This window comes from Podarcis vaucheri (genome assembly GCF_965113315.1).
Source record: "Podarcis vaucheri genome assembly, chromosome: 10".
In the NCBI taxonomy this organism is placed as follows: Eukaryota; Metazoa; Chordata; class Lepidosauria; order Squamata; family Lacertidae; genus Podarcis; species Podarcis vaucheri.
Window position 1 is genome coordinate 73,841,293 of NC_138748.1, and position 17,301 is coordinate 73,858,593.

At 50.5% G+C, this 17,301-nt stretch overlaps 1 protein-coding gene across 2 annotated transcripts; it reads left to right on the forward strand.

The window, feature by feature from the left end:
• Positions 1–423: 423 nt before the first annotated feature.
• ARSA (arylsulfatase A) lies at positions 424–17,277 on the forward strand (the record flags this gene model as incomplete). 2 transcript variants are annotated; one of them, XM_082238902.1, is made up of 11 exons in its annotated part: positions 424–693; positions 1,193–1,317; positions 4,734–4,887; positions 5,472–5,737; positions 6,697–6,937; positions 8,973–9,191; positions 12,048–12,217; positions 13,958–14,082; positions 15,414–15,541; positions 16,755–16,857; positions 16,964–17,277. In XM_082238902.1, the coding sequence occupies exons 1-11, from the start codon at positions 439–441 to the stop codon at positions 17,275–17,277; spliced, it is 2,100 nt and encodes a 699-aa protein (XP_082095028.1). In that variant the 5' UTR covers positions 424–438. The 2 variants fall into 2 exon arrangements, with proteins under 2 accessions (XP_082095028.1, XP_082095029.1); XM_082238903.1 differs by lacking the exons at positions 424–693; positions 1,193–1,317 and adding an exon at positions 4,208–4,326.
• Positions 17,278–17,301: the final 24 nt, after the last annotated feature.

Here is a 17,301-nt window from a genome sequence, read left to right on the forward strand (position 1 = left end):
AGAGCTGCCGGCTTCGGACAGAAAGCTGCGCTGCGCTTTTTGCACAGAGCTCTCCCGGAAGATGCTGTCTTGTGCCCGCGATGTCGCATCATCCCATGCCTTCCACCCGCAGCGCAGCCCCGGGATCAGTGACTCTACTTTGCACACGCGTTGCGCGCACGCAGTTGAGATCCAGAAGAAGAGAGGCAGGGCAGACGGGGTGAGCAAGGAAGCGAGGAAGGCACAGCATCAGATTCTGGGCATGTTTAGAAGGCATGGAGCATGGGAGCGATACTGCAGACCCCTGAGCATACACAGAATGCGCTACTGTCTGCCTGAGATGCAGCCAGCCCCATTGATCTGTTGCACTTTACGGGATCTCCTTAGGGAGGAAGGGGGGCTAATAGGAAGAACGAATCATCTCAGTGGAGATTTCTGCACTGCAAAGGGTCGGACTAGATGACCCTGGCTGCTGGGGGGACCCCTTCCAACCGGAGGAGGCGCAAGGGCGAAGCTAAGCGGGAGGTGGCGGCGGCGGCGACGCAGGCGCTAGGAGCGGATCCTGCTCGGGACCGCTTCTGGGATCCGTTCCAGGGCCCCGCCCTTCAGTGGACTCACCAACTCTCGGGGACTGCAAGTCCCAGCATACCCAGCGCCGCGGGATCTCGGGGGCGCGCGCAAGAGCAGCTGTCGCCGCCGCTGTCGCTCAACCCGGTGGGTCTCCCCGCGATGGGCGAGGCGCGCGGAGGGAAGGTGGAGGGTCGGGCGGGTCGTGGCGGGGCTGCACCCGGTCGGGGCAGCCTCGCCGGGTCGTGGGGAAAGGGGCAGGCAGGCGGGCGGGCGGGCGACCTCTCTCTGCGGGCACAGCTGGCACCGCGATGCCCACTCGCGCGCCCTTTGCGTTCTCGCGCCCCGGATTCCCCCCAGTTCTGCAAACGGGGGGGATAGATGCCCGGGCGGGGCTCGAGAGTGGCCACACTTCTGCCGGTGCCATGCCTAGAGCGAATTCGGAGCGAAACTCAATTCGGGGAAGACCCAGCGACGTTTGCCGGGGAAAGTGCACAGAATTTTTGCTAGGGAGGAGGGCGGCGATCGCCCCCAAATTGTTGTGCTTCTTTTGTCGAGTGGGGCGGGCTTCTGCTTGCCGGGGGTGGGGTGGGCAGAACCTCAGGTAACTGAGCATTTTTAATGCTTTTCCATGACCTTTTTGAAGCACTGGGGAAGCGAAAGTGTGCGCGTGCCCCGTGAAGTCAGCTGCCGGACTGATGCCTCAAGGCAACGCCAGGGACGTTCTCCTGCCCCCGTCCAGGCATATTCTTGGAGCATTTCTGAGGTTGGGTGAGTGTTGCTCTGGGCGGATGTGGGCTTTGTGGTGGGGGACTAAGAGGAGCTTCTCGGGAAGATTAATTTAGGTGCTCTTCCTTGGAAGCTGGCCTAAGATTCAGAGGCTGAGGGGGACCCCACTGGATTAGACGGAGGTGAGTTTCTGAAGAAGCAAATAGAAAATAAAAAATGCACGCAGACAGGGAACTAGAAATGTGGAACAAAGGTTGGTGTGGATCAGGGCCGGATTTACGCATAAGCTAAACAAACCATTGCTTAGGGCCCCACTCTCTTGGGGGCCGCAAAAAAAAAAATATTAAAGGAAAATGTACATTTCCAAAATATAAAATGAAAAACAAATAAAATGGCTTTAGATAGCTATTAGGTCCATAAATTACCTTATAGCATATATTCAGCACAGGAAACAGCGACAAATAGTTGTTGACAAAGGACAGCTGGACATATAAAGGGCCCCATTACCTTCAGTAGCTTAGGCAGGCATCCCCAAACTCGGCCTTCCAGCTGTTTTGGGACTACAACTCCCATCATCCCTAGCTAACAGGACCAGTGGTCAGGGATGATGGGGACTGTAGTCCCAAAACATCTGGAGGGCCGAGTTTGGGGGTGCCTGGCTTAAGGCCTCATCAAACCTAAATCCAGCCTTGGGTGTGAATGAGCCCTAAGCTTTTAGAGTTCTTTGAGAATGTAAAAAACCAGTTGTGTGGGTTTTGCTGATGAACACAGTGTACTTAGATTTCGCAAAGGCCCCAACTCCATGGGAACTTGGCAAGAAAGTGAGAAAAGGTGTCCTCATGTGGGCTGCTAACCTGTTAAATAACAGGTTTAGAGTTCTTTGAGAATGTAAAAAACCAGTTGAATGGGTTTTGCTGGGGAACACAGTGTACTTAGATTTCGCAATAAAAAAATTCCTTCCAGTAGCACCTTAAAGACCAACTAAGTTAGTTCTTGGTATGAGCTTTCGTGTGCATGCACACATCTTCAGATACACACGAAAGCTCATACCAAGAACTAACTTAGCTGGTCTTTAAGGTGCTACTGGAAGGAATTTTTTTATTTTGATTATGGCAGACCAACACGGCTACCTATCTGTAATTAGATTTCGCAAACGCCCTAACTCCATGGGAACTTGGCAAGAAGGTGAGAAAAGGTGTCCTCATGTGGGCTGCTAACCTGTTGCTGTTGTTGTTTAATCGTTTAGTCGTGTCCGACTCTTCATGACCCCCTGGACCAGAGCACGCCAGGCACTTCTGTCTTCCACTGCCTCCCGCAGTTTGGTCAAACTCATGCTGGTAGCTTCGAGAACACTGTCCCACCATCTCGTCCTCTGTCGTCCCCTTCGCCTTGTGCCCTCCATCTTTCCCAACATCAGGGTCTTTTCCTGGGAGTCTTCTCTTCTCATGAGGTGGCCAAAGTCTTGGAGCCTCAGCTTCAGGATCTGTCCTTCCAGTGAGCACTCAGGGCTGATTTCCCTAAGAATGGAGAGGTTTGGTCTTCTTGCAGTCCATGGGACTCTCAAGAGTCTCCTCCAGCACCAGAATTCAAAAGCATCCATTCTTCGGCGATCAGCCTTCTTTATGGTCCAGCTCTCACTTCCATACATCACTACTGGGAAAACCATAGCTTTAACTATACAGACCTTTGTTGGCAAGGTGATGTCTCTGCTTTTTAGGATGCTGTCTAGGTTGGTCATTGCTTTTCTCCTAAGAAGCAGGCGTCTTTTAATTTCGTGACTGCTGTCACCATCTGCAGTGATCATGGAGCCCAAGAAAGTAAAATCTCTCACTGCCTCCATTTCTTCCCCTTCTATTTGCCAGGAGGTGATGGGACCAGTGGCCACGATCTTCTTCTTTTTTTGATGTTGAGCTTCAAACCATATTTTGTGCTCTCCTCTTTCACCCTCATTAAAAGATTATTTAATTCCTCCTCACTTTCTGTCATCAAGGTTGTATCATCTGCATATCTGAGGTTGTTGATATTTCTTCCAGCAATCTTAATTATGGCTAGGGATTCATCTAGCCCAGCCTTTTGCATGATGAATTCTGCATATAAGTTAAATAAGCAGGGAGACAATATACAGCCTTGTCACACTCCTTTCCCAATTTTGAACCAATCTGTTGTTCCATATCCAGTTCTAACTGTAGCTTCTTGTCCCACAAAGAGATTTCTCAGGAGACAGATGTCTTTCTGGAACTCTCTAGCTTTCTCCATAATCCAGCGCATGTTTGCAATTTGGTCTCTGGTTCCTCTGCCTCTTCTAAATCCAGCTTGCACTTCTGGGAGTTCTCGGTCCACATACTGCTTAGCCTGCCTTGTAGATTTTTAAGCATAACCTTGCTAGCGTGTGAAATGAGTGCAATTGTGCGGTAGTTGGAGCATTCTTTGGCACTGCCCTTCTTTGGGATTGGGATGCAGACTGATCTTCTCCAATCCTCTGGCCACTTCTGAGTTTTCCAAACTTGCTGGCATATTGAGTGTAGCACCTTAACAGCATCATCTTTTAAAATTTTAAATAGTTCAGCTGGAATACCATCACTTCCACTGGCCTTGTTATTTGCAGTGCTTTCTAAGGCCCATTAGACTTCACTCTCCAGGATGTCTGGCTCAAGGTCAGCTAACCTGTTAAAGAACAGGAATACAAGAGTAGGAATCAGTGGAGAGTTTTGCTGGTGGAGGGATGTAGAAAGCAGAGCCCTCCAAAATCCGAAGTCCCAACCAGTGGTGTTGTTGTTTTAAAAAATGTTCAGAAATAATCTCAAGGAAGGGTTAGCAGTCACGTGGTCCTGCTTCCAGAAAACATCACAATATTCCGTGTGGTCGAAACATAAAAGAATTGTGTGTAGTTTCAGAAGGATTTTTCCGAACTGGATGACAACAAAATGGCAGGTGTAAGTGTAAATTGATGGAAACTGGGACAGATCCTGAATTCACACAGAGGCTGACAGTGTCTGACCTGGCAGTGACTTACTGGGAATGGGATCTTGGCATCGTGGGATCATTAACCCAGTGTGTAGATAAGCAAAAGGCAAATTCCATGCTAGGGTTTCTTAAGAAAAGGATCTAAAACAAAACTGCAGATCATTTGCAACGTGCTCTGCACATCTTTGCTGTGACCGCATCAAAACCTGGTCAGTATATTGCAAAGGGATATTGCAGAGCAGCACACAGGGCAGGAAAGGAGAAGCAAGAATTCTCTGTGGAAAAGTTGCAATGTTTGTGGCTTTTTAGATTAGAAAAGCAGTTAGTCACAGGAATGGTGTGGCAAACATGATCATATTCATGGTATGGACATCTGCAGGAGTTCTTCCGGCTGGGGGGAGGGACGTTAAACACAGAAAGTGTGGAGCTGGCTATAAATCCCTGTGAAAAATGAGAAGAATAGGGCATATGCATTTTTTTGTCTCCCATTACAGGTTCTATGAATGTTGGAAACATGGGTGTAGGGGAAGTGGAAAGAGCAAAGGTTTCTCCCCCCCCCTCTTACAATGCTGGAACTCAGAGCCCTTCAGTGGAGCTGAATGTTGGAAGATTTCAGGACAGACGAAACAAAGTCCTACCTCACTCCGTGTATCCTTAAACAGTGTTGGCTACCACCTTAAATGGCTTTAAAAGAGGGTTTGGCAGATTCATGGTAGATAAGCGCTAGTTAGCCACGCTGGCTGTGCTCTTCAGAATCAGGGCACCAGTTCCTGGGGTTCCCAACTGGGGAGAGGAGCTGTGGTGCTTGGATGCTGCTTGGGACTTCCCACTGGATCATCTGGTTGGCCCTGTGAGAACAGGATCCTGGATTAGATGGCTTGATGTAGCAGCGTTCTTCTTTTGTTTTAAGAGACTCTTCTTTCTTTGGTCTTCATGTTTCTAGTGATGCACTCTTCAATATCTCCATCCCTGCCGAGCTGTTGGTTCTCCTTGCAGACTTGTCTTCTACAGAGCACCTGCCATCTGCCTCAAAGAGGAGGATTATCCGTGACAACCTCCTAGTGCTGTGATCTTGCTATTCTAGAGTCGGGGTGCAGGTAGCTGAGAAAAGGCAATGGTTGTTTTGAGCTGGAGAGGCTAGAATATTTGGTTCCTGCCCTGTCTCTGTAGTCACTCCAGCAAAGCTTCTTCTGACTGTAGGCCAACAGGCTTCCTGGCACCAACCTGGGCAGCATCCGGGGACAGTCTTTGGGGACACGCCTTCATTAGCCATGCCTTCTCTGGGACTTGTGCTTCTGTGCCTGGTGGCCCTGGCTCCGCTGAGTTCAGCCAGCCAGCCCCCCAACATTGTCCTCATTTTCGCCGATGACCTGGGCTTTGGAGATCTGGGCAGCTATGGGCACCCCACCTCCTCGACACCCAACCTGGACAAGATGGCGGCCGCCGGCCTACGGTTCACCGACTTCTATAGCAGCAGCCCCGTCTGCAGCCCCTCCCGGTACGCCAACCCCCATCTCCCTTTCTTGATCAATTGTTGGGAGTTAGTTAATGTGACATAAGTCACACCAAAGGGGACAGTCATCTTTCCCGGACTCAGTCCCTCCTCCCCACGCCCCAGATATGCAGTTATACAGACTATGCTAACCGTAAAATGTTCTGGACACCAGTACACACACGATGACTGGTTCTTGCATCGCTCCCTTCCCTTAGTCCTTGGGCAGGGGTGGACTTTGATAATATGGCACCCTGAGCAAGGACAAAATTGGGCACCCCTTCCCACCTTGAGTCATTATTATTGGGAATTATTATTACCGTATTGGCCCGCAAATAAGCCACACCTTTAAAAAAAATTTTTGGGGGGGAGGAAAGACAATAACGGAATATAATCTGCTCCCTTAAAATTGGGTTACAGGCTGAAAATTCCTGCGTTTGGTAGAATTGTAACTCTGAGCCAATTGAAACCTTTGATCTTGCAAGCCCGCAAAAGTTTCCATACAACCGCTAAAATCATAAATCACTATTCAATCGCCACAATTCCACAGGCACACTTGTAAATGGCAACAGCCTGAAGCTCGCAAATTGGCAAGAAAACATGTTTTGTTCCTTTTTACTGTACGTCTGTTTCAGCAGCGATATCGTAAAAACCCATTTTTGTAAGGTCGCAAATTTAAGCTGCAGTTTAACTTTTCATGGTCGGAATTTGGCGAGGGGGAAGTGAGGCTTATATTCAGGCTAATACAGTATTATTCTGCACCCGCTCTGCTCAGCGCCCAGTGGGGGGGGGGGAGGAACTGTCCAGATTGCCCTAAATCTGGCGCTGCCTGGGGCACCTTTCCTTGAGTGGGCAGGTGACTGCATGTTCCTTTTGGAGTGGGTGGGGTTTGGCTGGAGCTGGGTGACTGCCTGGCTGTTGGCCCAGAAGTCTGGTGTCTTTCCTACCTGCTCTCACCCCTCCAGGGCAGCCCTGCTGACTGGTCGCTACCAGACCCGCTCCGGCGTTTACCCCGGCGTGTTCTACCCTGGCTCCCGAGGAGGGCTCCCCTTGGCCGAGTTGACTCTGGCGGAGCTGCTGAAGGGGCGAGGCTATGCCACCGCCATGGTAGGCAAGTGGCACCTGGGCCTTGGACTGAATGGAACGTTCCTGCCCACGCACCAAGGGTTCGACCACTTCCTGGGGGTGCCCTACTCGCACGACCAGGTGAGATGCGGCCCGGTGGGCAAAGCATGGAGCATCACAGGCTCAGAAGGGGGGAGGCTTGGCGTCGCTGCAGGAAAGGAGGAGAGCTGGGCTAGGAGAGCCTTGTGCTTTAGGCTGCAGCTGAAGCAGTTTTGATGAGAGGGTCTAACTCAGATCTGCTTGGGGAGATGCAAGGTTTCCCCCCTCAATTACAGCATTCACTGTGAATTTGGTGGTTTGTTCATTTTTTTATATAGAAAAAAGAAAAGCACTGAATTCAGCAGGTTCGGATTTGAACATGACTACCTTGGGATGCAGGTGGCGCTGTGGGTTAAACCACTGAGCCTAGGACTTGCCAATTAGAAGGTTGCCGGTTCGAATCCCCGCGACGGGGTGAGCTCCCGTTGCTCGGTCCCTGCTCCTGCCAACCTAGCAGTTCAAAAGCATGCCAGTGCAAGTAGATAAATAGGTACCACTCCAGCGGGAAGGTAAACGGCATTTCCGTGTGCTGCTGTGGTTCGCCAGAAGCGACTTAGTCATGCTGGCCACATGACCCGGAAGCTGTACGCCGGCTCCCTCAGCCAATAAAGCGAGATGAGCGCCGCAACCCCACGACTGGACCTAATGGTCAGGGGTCCCTTGATATTATATTGGCAATACAATATCACTTAATTCTTTGGAAAATGCTTCTCACAAACAAATCACAGAACTGTAGAGTTGAAGGGATACTGAGATTCAATGCAGGGATTTTTAAGCATTAAATTAACAACGCAATGAACTTTAAACATTACATTTCAAAATGTGGCCCTGAGCCCTATTTACTGGGAAGCAACAGCAGGAGAAGGCTGTTGCCTTTGGGCCTGGAATTTGGGGGCTTCCTGGGAGCATCTACGCAGTTGCCCCTCTTGGGAATGGGCTGCTGGTCTGGATGGGCATTTGGTCTGCTCTGGCAAGGCTGTTGTTAAGTTCTTCGCTGTGAAATGTTGATGAATTGTGTGTGTGAGAGAGACGTGCCAGATTTACATATAAGCTAAACAAGCTCTAGCTTAGATCCCCACTCTCTTGGCCCCCCCCCCCAAAAAAAAAAATTAAAGGAAAAAAACCTGCATGTACGTACATTTCAAAAATATAAGATAAAAAACCAATAAAATAAAACCTACATACAGCAACAGTGTTTTGTGTTGTGTAGGCTCCTCTGATGTAAGTCATGGGCCCCGCCTGCTAGCCTGCTGCTTAAAATATCACTAGTTTGTTCCTTTCTATAATAATAATATTATTATAATAATTTATTATTTATACCCCCCCCCCCCAATCTGGCTGAGTTTCCCCAGCCACTCTGGGCGGCTCCCAATCGAGTGTTAAAAACAATACAGCATTAAATATTAAAAACGTCCCTAAACAGGGCTGCCTTCAGATGTCTTTTAAAGGTAAGATAGCTGCTTATTTCCTTGACATCTGATGGGAGGCCGTTTCACAGGACGGGCGCCACTACCGAGAAGGCCTTCTGCCTGGTTCCCTGTAACCTCACTTCTTGCAATGAGGGAACTGCCAGAAGGCCCTCGGCACTGGATCTCAGTGTCCGGGCTGGACGATGGGAGTGGAGACATTCCTTCAGGTATATTTCTATATATAGGGTGCCTACATTCTGCGTGGACTAGTTGCGTGCCAACATGTGCAAATGGCTTGAGATACCTATTAGGTCCATCAATTACCATATAGCATACATTCAACACACAAAACAGTGACAATTTGTTGTTGACAAAGGACAGCTGGACATTAAGGGCCCCGTGACCTTCAGTAGCTTAGGGCCTCATCAAACCTAAATCTGGCCGTGTGTTTGTGTGTGTGTGAGAGAGAGAAAGATTAAGGTTAAACTTCATCATTGCCCATATGGGAGTGGTGCTGGTGGAGCTAGAACGATGAGTGGCAACCCTTAAATGGGCTTCTAAGGCAATGAGCGCCTGTGGTTTTGTGTGAATTCTGTGCCACTAGCATGCTCTGACTCCTCCTCTCTCCTGTGATAACACCGCCTTTCCCCTTCTTCGTCCTGCTTCAGGGCCCCTGCCAGAACCTCACCTGCTTCCCCCCGGACGTGCCCTGCTTTGGGACCTGCGACCAGGGAGTGGTTCCCGTCCCCCTGTTCTGGAACCAGAGCATCATACAGCAACCTGTGTCCTTCCCACACTTGCAGCCTCTCTACAACAGCTTTGCCCGAGACTTCGTTGTCGCTTGCGCACGGCGCAACCAGCCCTTCCTGCTATATTATGCCTCCCATGTAAGTTCCGGAGCTCTTTGTGCAGGCTTGGGGCAAAGAACCCCAGCAGTTGAGTTTTATTCCTGTCCTTCGGATGGGCTGGAGCCTGTTCTCTGGAGTCCAGCAGAGCTCCAGCGCTGCCTGCTTCTGTGTGAGATGTGCTTGTATGCCACACAGGCAATAATGAGCAGCCACATGGTCTTCCACCTCTCTTGTTGATGGGGATTTTGATGCGCCTCGCTCCCCTCTGAAGCTAATATTATTATTTATTACTTATACCCTGGGTTTCCCTAGCCACTCTGGGCAGCTCCCAACAGAATATTAAAAGCACAATAAAACTTCAAACATTAAAAACTTCCCTAAACAGGGCTGCCTTCAGATGGCTTCTAATAGTCAGATAGTTGCTTATTTCCTTGACATCTGATGGGAGGCTGTTCCACAGGGCGGGCGCCACCACTGAGAAGGCCCCCTGCCTTGTTCCTTGCAACCTCTCTTCTTGCAGGGAGGGAACCTCCAGAAGGCCCTCAGAGCTGGACCTCAGTGTCTGGGCTGAACGATGGGGGTGGAGACACTCCTTCAGGGATACTGGACTGAGGCAGTTTAGGGCTTTAAAGCACCAGCACTTTGAATTGTGCTCGGAAACGTACTGGGAGCCAATGTAGGTCTTTCAGGACGGGTGTTACATGGTCTTGGTGGCCGCTCCCAGTCACCAGTCCAGCTGCCACATTCTGGATTAGTTGTAGTTTCTGGGTCACCATCAAAGGGAGCCCCACGTAGAGTGCATTGCAGTAGTCCAAGCGGGAGATAACTGCAGCAGGTGTTTCTTCACAAAGAGCAGAACTGCTGCAAGTCTCTTGTCTTGAGCGGCTTTTGAAAAAGGGTTGGGTGCTTTAAAAGAGTAGTCTTGAGTTCCCCGTATCATGCTTAGCCCCACCCTTGGGTGATGAAGTGCATCCTGCAAAATAATCTCATGTATGCACATTTCTGATGGTCCAGACCCTTCTCAAAACCTCAAGGCTCTTCTGCTGCCAAATAATGATTTTATAAATATAAAATGCTGCATGTTTCTGACCATCAGGTGCAGGCAGTTAAGAGCACTGCTGGGCTGCCCCTGTCTTTAACAAAGAATTGTAAGGGTTGGAAGGGACTCTGAGGGTCCTCTAGCCTAACCCCACACAATGACAAACTCTTAACTAAAACATACCGTACTTTTCGTCCCATAGGACGCTCCGACCCATAGGACGCACCTAGTTTTTTGGGGGGGAAATAAAGGGAAAAATTTTTTCCTTTATTTCCCCCCCCAAAAGCAGGTCGGGGAAACCGAACCAAGTCGAGGAACAGCGGATGGCGGCGCTGCGCCTTCCTGCTGTTCCCCGAGCTTGTGGGGCTGGCCCATGTCTGCCCGGCGCAAGGGACGCTCTGCATCAGGGCGCCCCCCCTGCGGGGCGGCAGGCTGCTATCCGCAGCGTGGGGAGACTTGCGGGGAACTCCTGCAGGGCTGCCCACGCTGCGGATGTCTGCCGGGCATGGGGGGCGCTCTGCTTCAGCGCGCCTCTCGCGCTGGGCGGCAGGCTGCTATCCGCAGCCTAGACATCCCTGTGGGACCTCCCGCAGGGCTGCCTAGGCTGCCGATGTGTTCCCGAAGCGCCGGGCACTCTGCTTTCAGGACGCCCGACACTCCGGGAAGCAGGCTGCTATCCCCAGCCTAGACAGCCCTGCGGGACCTCCCACAGGGCTGCCTAGGCTGCGGATGTCTTCATGAAGCCTGGAGAGCGAGAGGGGTTGGTGCGCACTGACCCCTCTCACTCTCCAAGCTTCAGCAAAAGCCTGCATTCGCCCCATCGGACGCACCCAGATTTCCCCATCATTTTTGGAGGGGAAAAAGTGCGTCCTATAGGGTGAAAAATACGGTACATGGTAGATGGCTGTCCGACCTCTGCTTAAAACCCTCCAAGGAAGGAACTCCATCATCTGCTATTGTAGATGGTCTATTCTGCTACTGTATGACTTCCGTCGTCAGAAAGTTCTTCCTGGTGTTTAGTGGAAACAAAACAAAATAATGAAGTTAAAACACTGCAACAAGGCGATTAAACCAGTTAGTAATGCTGCAGCAGCCTTATAATAAGTTCAAAGGCCTGTGAGAAAATGTGTTTCTTTAAGTTGTCTCCTAGAAGTCATGAGGGGGGGGGCGCATATCTCCAGATGGAAAGACTTATACAGTGGTACCTCTAGTTACGAACTTACCAGTAATTCGTTCCGGAGGTCCGTTCTTAACCTAAAACTGTTCTTAGCCAGAGACGTGCTTTTGCTAATGGGGCCTCTTGCTGCCACCGCGCCGCCTGAACACGATTTCCATTCTCATCCTGGGGCAAAGTTCTCAACTCGAGGTACCTCTTCCAGGTTAGTGGAGTTTGTAACCTGAAGCATTTGTAACCTGAGGCTCCTGAAGCAAAGTTCTTAACCTGAAGCACTATTTCTGGGTTAGCAGAGTCTGTAACCTGAAGCGTATGTCACCTGAGGCAGTTGTAACTTGAGGTACCACTGTATATAACAAGGGAGCCACCACAGAGAAGCCCCAGCCAGGAAAATGGGAATGGTAGAGATGAACTTTTGGACAAATTAAGCTGGGGGTGGAGGATGGCGGTACACATAGTTTTAATTTCCCAGCATCTGTTCTATCAACTGCAATGAGCCAGGATGCCTAAAGGGGGAGAGAGAGCTAGTCCCTCCTCCATCGTCCTTGCAAGCTCCCCAGAGGCGTCTGGCTGGGCCACCTTGGCCAATGGAACCAGCAGGGCTCTTCCGAGGTTTCCTGATAAAACTATTCTGCTGAAGTTAGGAACATTGACAAGTGCCTTGTTCTCTACTCGTCCACAGCACACGCATTACCCCCAGTTTGGGAGCCAAGAATACGCAGGCCGCTCGCCCAGGGGCCCTTTCGGAGACGCCCTCCTTGAGTTTGATGGATCCGTGGGGCACATTTTGCAAGCGCTGCAGGACAGCGGGGTAGCCGAAAACTCCCTGGTGTTCTTCACCGCCGACAACGGGTGAGGCTGCTTCTCATCTCCAAGATATCTAACCCAGAACTGGGTCTCAAAGGTTTTTTTTTTGCTCGGGAAGCAGGAAAGATTGACAAAGACTGTGGCGGATTTTATTAGGACGGACAGTGAATTGCTGACATTGCAGACTAGTTCTGCTGCCATATATACTTTTTGACTACGGCCAAGCTCCTGAGCTCCTTGAAGGCAAATTGCTCCATCTGGCCATAAGATATGGCTGCAGAATTTTGGGAGCTTTGAGTTCCAGGCAACTTATGTGCATTGAACACATGCAAGTTCAGCTGTATGCGGTTGACATTGCACAAATTAAACACATGGAAGGCAGAGAGCTTAAAAGCTCTTTTTGCGCAGGGCTTCTCCAGTGTGGAAAGAGCATTTAAACTCTCAGACTTGCTTACTGGGCTCTGGGAGGCTCTCATGAGATCTTGGGATGGCCATGCAAGATCTCGCAAGAGCCTCCCAGAGACCAGTAAGTAAACTCAGTGTTTGAAAGCTCTCTTTCCCGTTTGTGGTGAGGGGTTCAGACCCTTTTGGCATGCTGGCTCTGGAAGGTAAAGATGATCACACAGGAGCACTTCCAAGGTGTTGTTTTGACCATACGCGATTTCGGCTTTATACACACAGCCCTGGGACATTAATCCCTGCGTAAGACACAAGCGATCTGCACCAAGTTTGTTAGAAAGGAGATGTTTTAATGGAAAAGGAGTGAGGTCCCAACCAAAGAAGAAGGGCAACTTAAACTGATGGAATATATCTAACCAATAGAATAAGAAAACAAGAAATATGCACATTTAAAGAAGACTGGAAAATGTTTACTGAATATATGGGTGAAAATTGTGTTCATTTGAAAACGCTGGTAGCATTAAGATAAATTCGACAGTGCAAATAAGAATTGATGGATGTAGCAATTGATTACTGAACGGTTTAGTTCATATAAAATATGCAGGGATGTAAGGTATGTAAAAGGGCACAGGTGGCGCTGTGGGTTAAACCACTGAGCCTAGGACTTGCTGATCAGAAAGCTGGTGGTTCGAATCCTTGCGACGGGATTAGTTCCCGTTGCTCGGTCCCTGCTCCTGCCAACATAGTTTGAAAGCACGTCAAAGTGTAAGTAGATAAATAGGTACCGCTCTGGCGGGAAGGTAAACGGCGTTTCCGTGTGCTGCTCTGGTTCACCAGAAGCGGCTCAATCATGCTGGCCACATGACCTGGAAGCTGTCTGCGGACAAACGGCAGCTCCCTCAGCCAGTAAAGCAAGATGAGCGCTGCAACCCCAGAGTTGGCCATGACTGGACCTAATGGTCAGGGGTCCATTTACCTTTAAGGTATGTACAATGAACCATGGAAAGAAGAGAAGGGAAGTTATTGATTTAAGGTTGCTTAAATGAATATTTTGAAATGTATTTTAGAAAATGTTTTAAATGAAAAAGGGGTGGGATGGGGGAATATTGCATCCTAATCATAGCTGTCAACTTACAGATTTGAAAATAAGGGACCAGCAGCCTCAAAAATAAGGGATCAGCAGCCAAAATAAGGGATTTTCCGGGCACAGGTATGTTCAACTTCTGAGCCCTTCCGAGCCAAAGGCAGAAAGCCCAGCCAGCAGCCAAACGAAGCCTCATCAATAAGGGACAGCAGCAGGACATCGCGCTGGGATAAGGGACTGTCCCGCCAAATAAGGGACACTTGACAGCTATGATCCTAATGTTTATTTCCTCTCGCTTACAGCCCTGAAACTATGCGCAAGTCCCGAGGAGGGAGCTCTGGCCACCTCAAGTGTGGCAAAGGCACAACGTATGAGGGAGGAGTGAGGGAGCCTGCTGTGGCCTACTGGCCAGGCCGCATTGCCCCAGGTATGTCTGGCCCCAGGTATGTCCAGCCCTTGCTGCCTCAGGGTTGCAGCAACCACTAGAGCAGGTGCAGTCCTGCATCCAGGGGTAGAGCAAGGTGGGGGTGGACTGCCCCAGGTGTCATTACTGAGGGAGGTGACATTCTGCACACCGCCTGCCTGTGATTCCCGCCTACCGCGATCTGTCAGGGGAAGGGGTAGATCTGTGCCGTTTTGCCAGTGGCCTTCACTCCCCCCTCGTTTTGACAGCCCCGCGCTCCCAGGCTGCTTTAGGAGGCAGGCAGGCAAGGAGAGGACGGGAAGGAGGCAGGCAAGCAAACAAGTGGAGGGTGAAAGGAAGGAGAGAAGGAGAATTTCCCTCAGCTCAGGACCCAAAGCCTGTAACCCCAAAAGAAGCTCAACAACTTTGGCCAACCGTCCCCTAAAAAAAGGGATGCGGGTGGCGCTGTGGCTTAAACCACAGAGCCTAGGACTTGCTGATCAGAAGGTCGGCCGGCGGTTCAAATCCCCGCAACGGGGTGAGCTCCCGTTGCTCGGTCCCTGCTCCTGCCCACCTAGCAGTTCGAAAGCACATCAAAGTGCAAGTAGATAAATAGGGACCGCTCCAGCGGGAAGGTAAACGGCATTTCCGTGCGCTGCTCTGGTTTGCCAGAAGCCGCTCAGTCATGCTGGCCACATGACCCGGAAGCTGTACGCCGGCTCCCTCGGCCAATAAAGCGAGATGAGCGCCATAACCCCAGAGTCGTCTGCGACTTGACCGAACGGTCAGGGGTCCCTTTACCTTTTACCCCTAAAAAAACCTCAACAACTCCTGGCAATGACAATGGGTAGATCACAGCCAGTCTTTTTATACTGTGAGTAGATCGCAGTCTCTTGGGAGTCCAACTAGATTTCAGGGGGGAGGGGGTGACAAGAAATTTTCCACACCGGGTACCACCTAACCTTGCTATGCCACTGCTTGCATCTGCCCTGGCTACCCTTCCTGCCTTGTGTTCAGAGGATGCCACAGCGCATATCTTCCAAATCGGGGCTGGGCACCTGGTGTGTGTTTTTAAAAAATATATTTTTTAAAGGACTGCCTCCCCGTCCTGGACCTTGCAGGTTGTGTTTACAATCTAGCAGGGAGGACAGGGGTTGCTTTGGCTGGCGGTGAAACTGGGTGTATCGCTTGCCTGTCGGTTACATGGGGGTGCTATAATTAATACTATTTTTAATGGATTTCTAGGGAGTATACCCTCCCCGGGTGGGCTAAAACAAGTCAACGCCAAAATTTAAAGTACCATACCCCCATTGTCTTTCGCTGCCCCTTCTTTTCCTGTCTGTTTCTGCATTCAGGTGTGACCCATGAGCTGGCCAGCACCCTAGACATCCTGCCTACCATGGCGGCCTTGGCTGGGGTTCCTCTCCCCAATGTCACACTGGACGGCTACAACCTCAGCCCCATTCTCTTTGGAAGTGGGAAGGTGAGCTTCTGGTTGGTTTCTCCATCTCAGCATCGGCCGTCACAGTCAGTGTGAATTGAAATGGGCTGCCGGGTGGGGGGCAGGTAGGGGCAGGGAAGCAGGGTGGTCCGTTGACCCCTCTGCACTCCATCCTGCTTCCGTGGTGCCACTGCAGACTGGTCTTCCGGGGTTGCAGCAGTTCCACCACGTTCCCTCCGACACCGTTTGAGGGACCGCAAGGCGTCGAGCGAATCTCTGAGGCCGTGGTGCTTGCGGGGAGCTTGGTGACGCTGGAGAGCAGCTGTGCTACCTAGTTTGAGAAGCGTGCTGGATTTAGGTTTGATGAGGCCCTAAACTACTGAAGGTAACGGGGCCCTTGATATGTCCAGCTGCTGCTGCTGCTGCTGGAGCAAATACTTCTGTGCTTCCAGGTAAGGTTAGGTTAAGCATGTGGGAATGTTAAGGATAGTAGGAGAGGATATATTGATTAAATATTATCCTTCCTTCACTCACTCTAGTGAGTCATGTAGCAGAGCAGAAAGCTAGTTTGCAGATTAGTTTGAATCTCTTTAGTTAAGCAGATTGGATTATTCCTGGTGTCCCCCTTTATCCTCCTTAAAAGAATAAGGACACAAGAGTCTCTCCTTAAAAGTAACAAGAAGTTTACTCACATTCAGTTCACAGTATGATCCCCGAAGGCAGGCTCTAGCTAGCAGTTACAAATACAGAGAAAAGTGTGGCTTACATCCTTTGTAAGGATCAAAGCCCATGTGCTGCTGGCTGAGAGCCAGCAGATAGCGAAATACATTAAGAGAACAGCATCAAGAGAACAAAACTGGCAGCAGGAGAGCAGCGTGGAATCGAGAGAGAGAGATGGCTGCATGACTCGTCTCTTTTATGGAGTCAGCCAGGGCCAGGCCCATCTCCCTGGTCACATGCAGGGGGAGGATGCTCCAGACCAGTGGAACAGGAAGTTAAACTGACCGGATGTCCCCCTGCTTGTGCCCATTCTAGGGAAAGAAGGAATGTTGCATTTGACTGCACAAGTCGATTACACTCCACAAAGCAGACCTGTCGCTGATGCCGTCCCACTCAATGTTTTCTCTCTTGGCAGCCAATGAAGTGGAAAATCTCATGCTTTGCATATTACCCTCCCCATATTGTTCTTCCTTAAATTTATATGCTGCCTTTCAACCAAATATCACAAGGCATATCATTCTGGCTCCTCTTTCAGAGTCCCCGTCAGACCATGTTCTATTACCCGCCAGCCCCCAGCCAGTCGCTCGGCGTCTTCGCAGTCCGCTATGGAAAATACAAAGCCCACTTCTTCACGCAAGGTAAGCTCAGGGCTTGATCCTGCCTTGCGCTCCCTGTGGTCATCTGAACCCCTTCCTGACCTGGGACGGCCATGGTGCGCCATGTCTCCTTTTTGTGTCATTGCAGGAGCCTTCCATAGTGACACGACCCCCGACCAGGACTGCCACGGGATGACCCCCCTCACAGGCCACGAGCCCCCGCTGCTCTTTGACCTGGAGTCAGATCCTGCGGAGAATTACAACCTCCTTCGAGGTGGCCCTGTGGGACCCGACATCCTGTCTGCCCTCAAGGAGCTCTCTCTGCAGAAGGCGCTTTTCGATAAACAGATGGAGTTTGGGGAGAGTCAGCTTGCGAGGGGCAGTGACCCGTCGCTGGAGCCCTGCTGTTCTCCTTCGTGTAGCCCAAAGCCTTTGTGCTGCAGCTGCACGTCGGCCTCTTAGCCTCCCTTGTATAAGCTCCTGCCA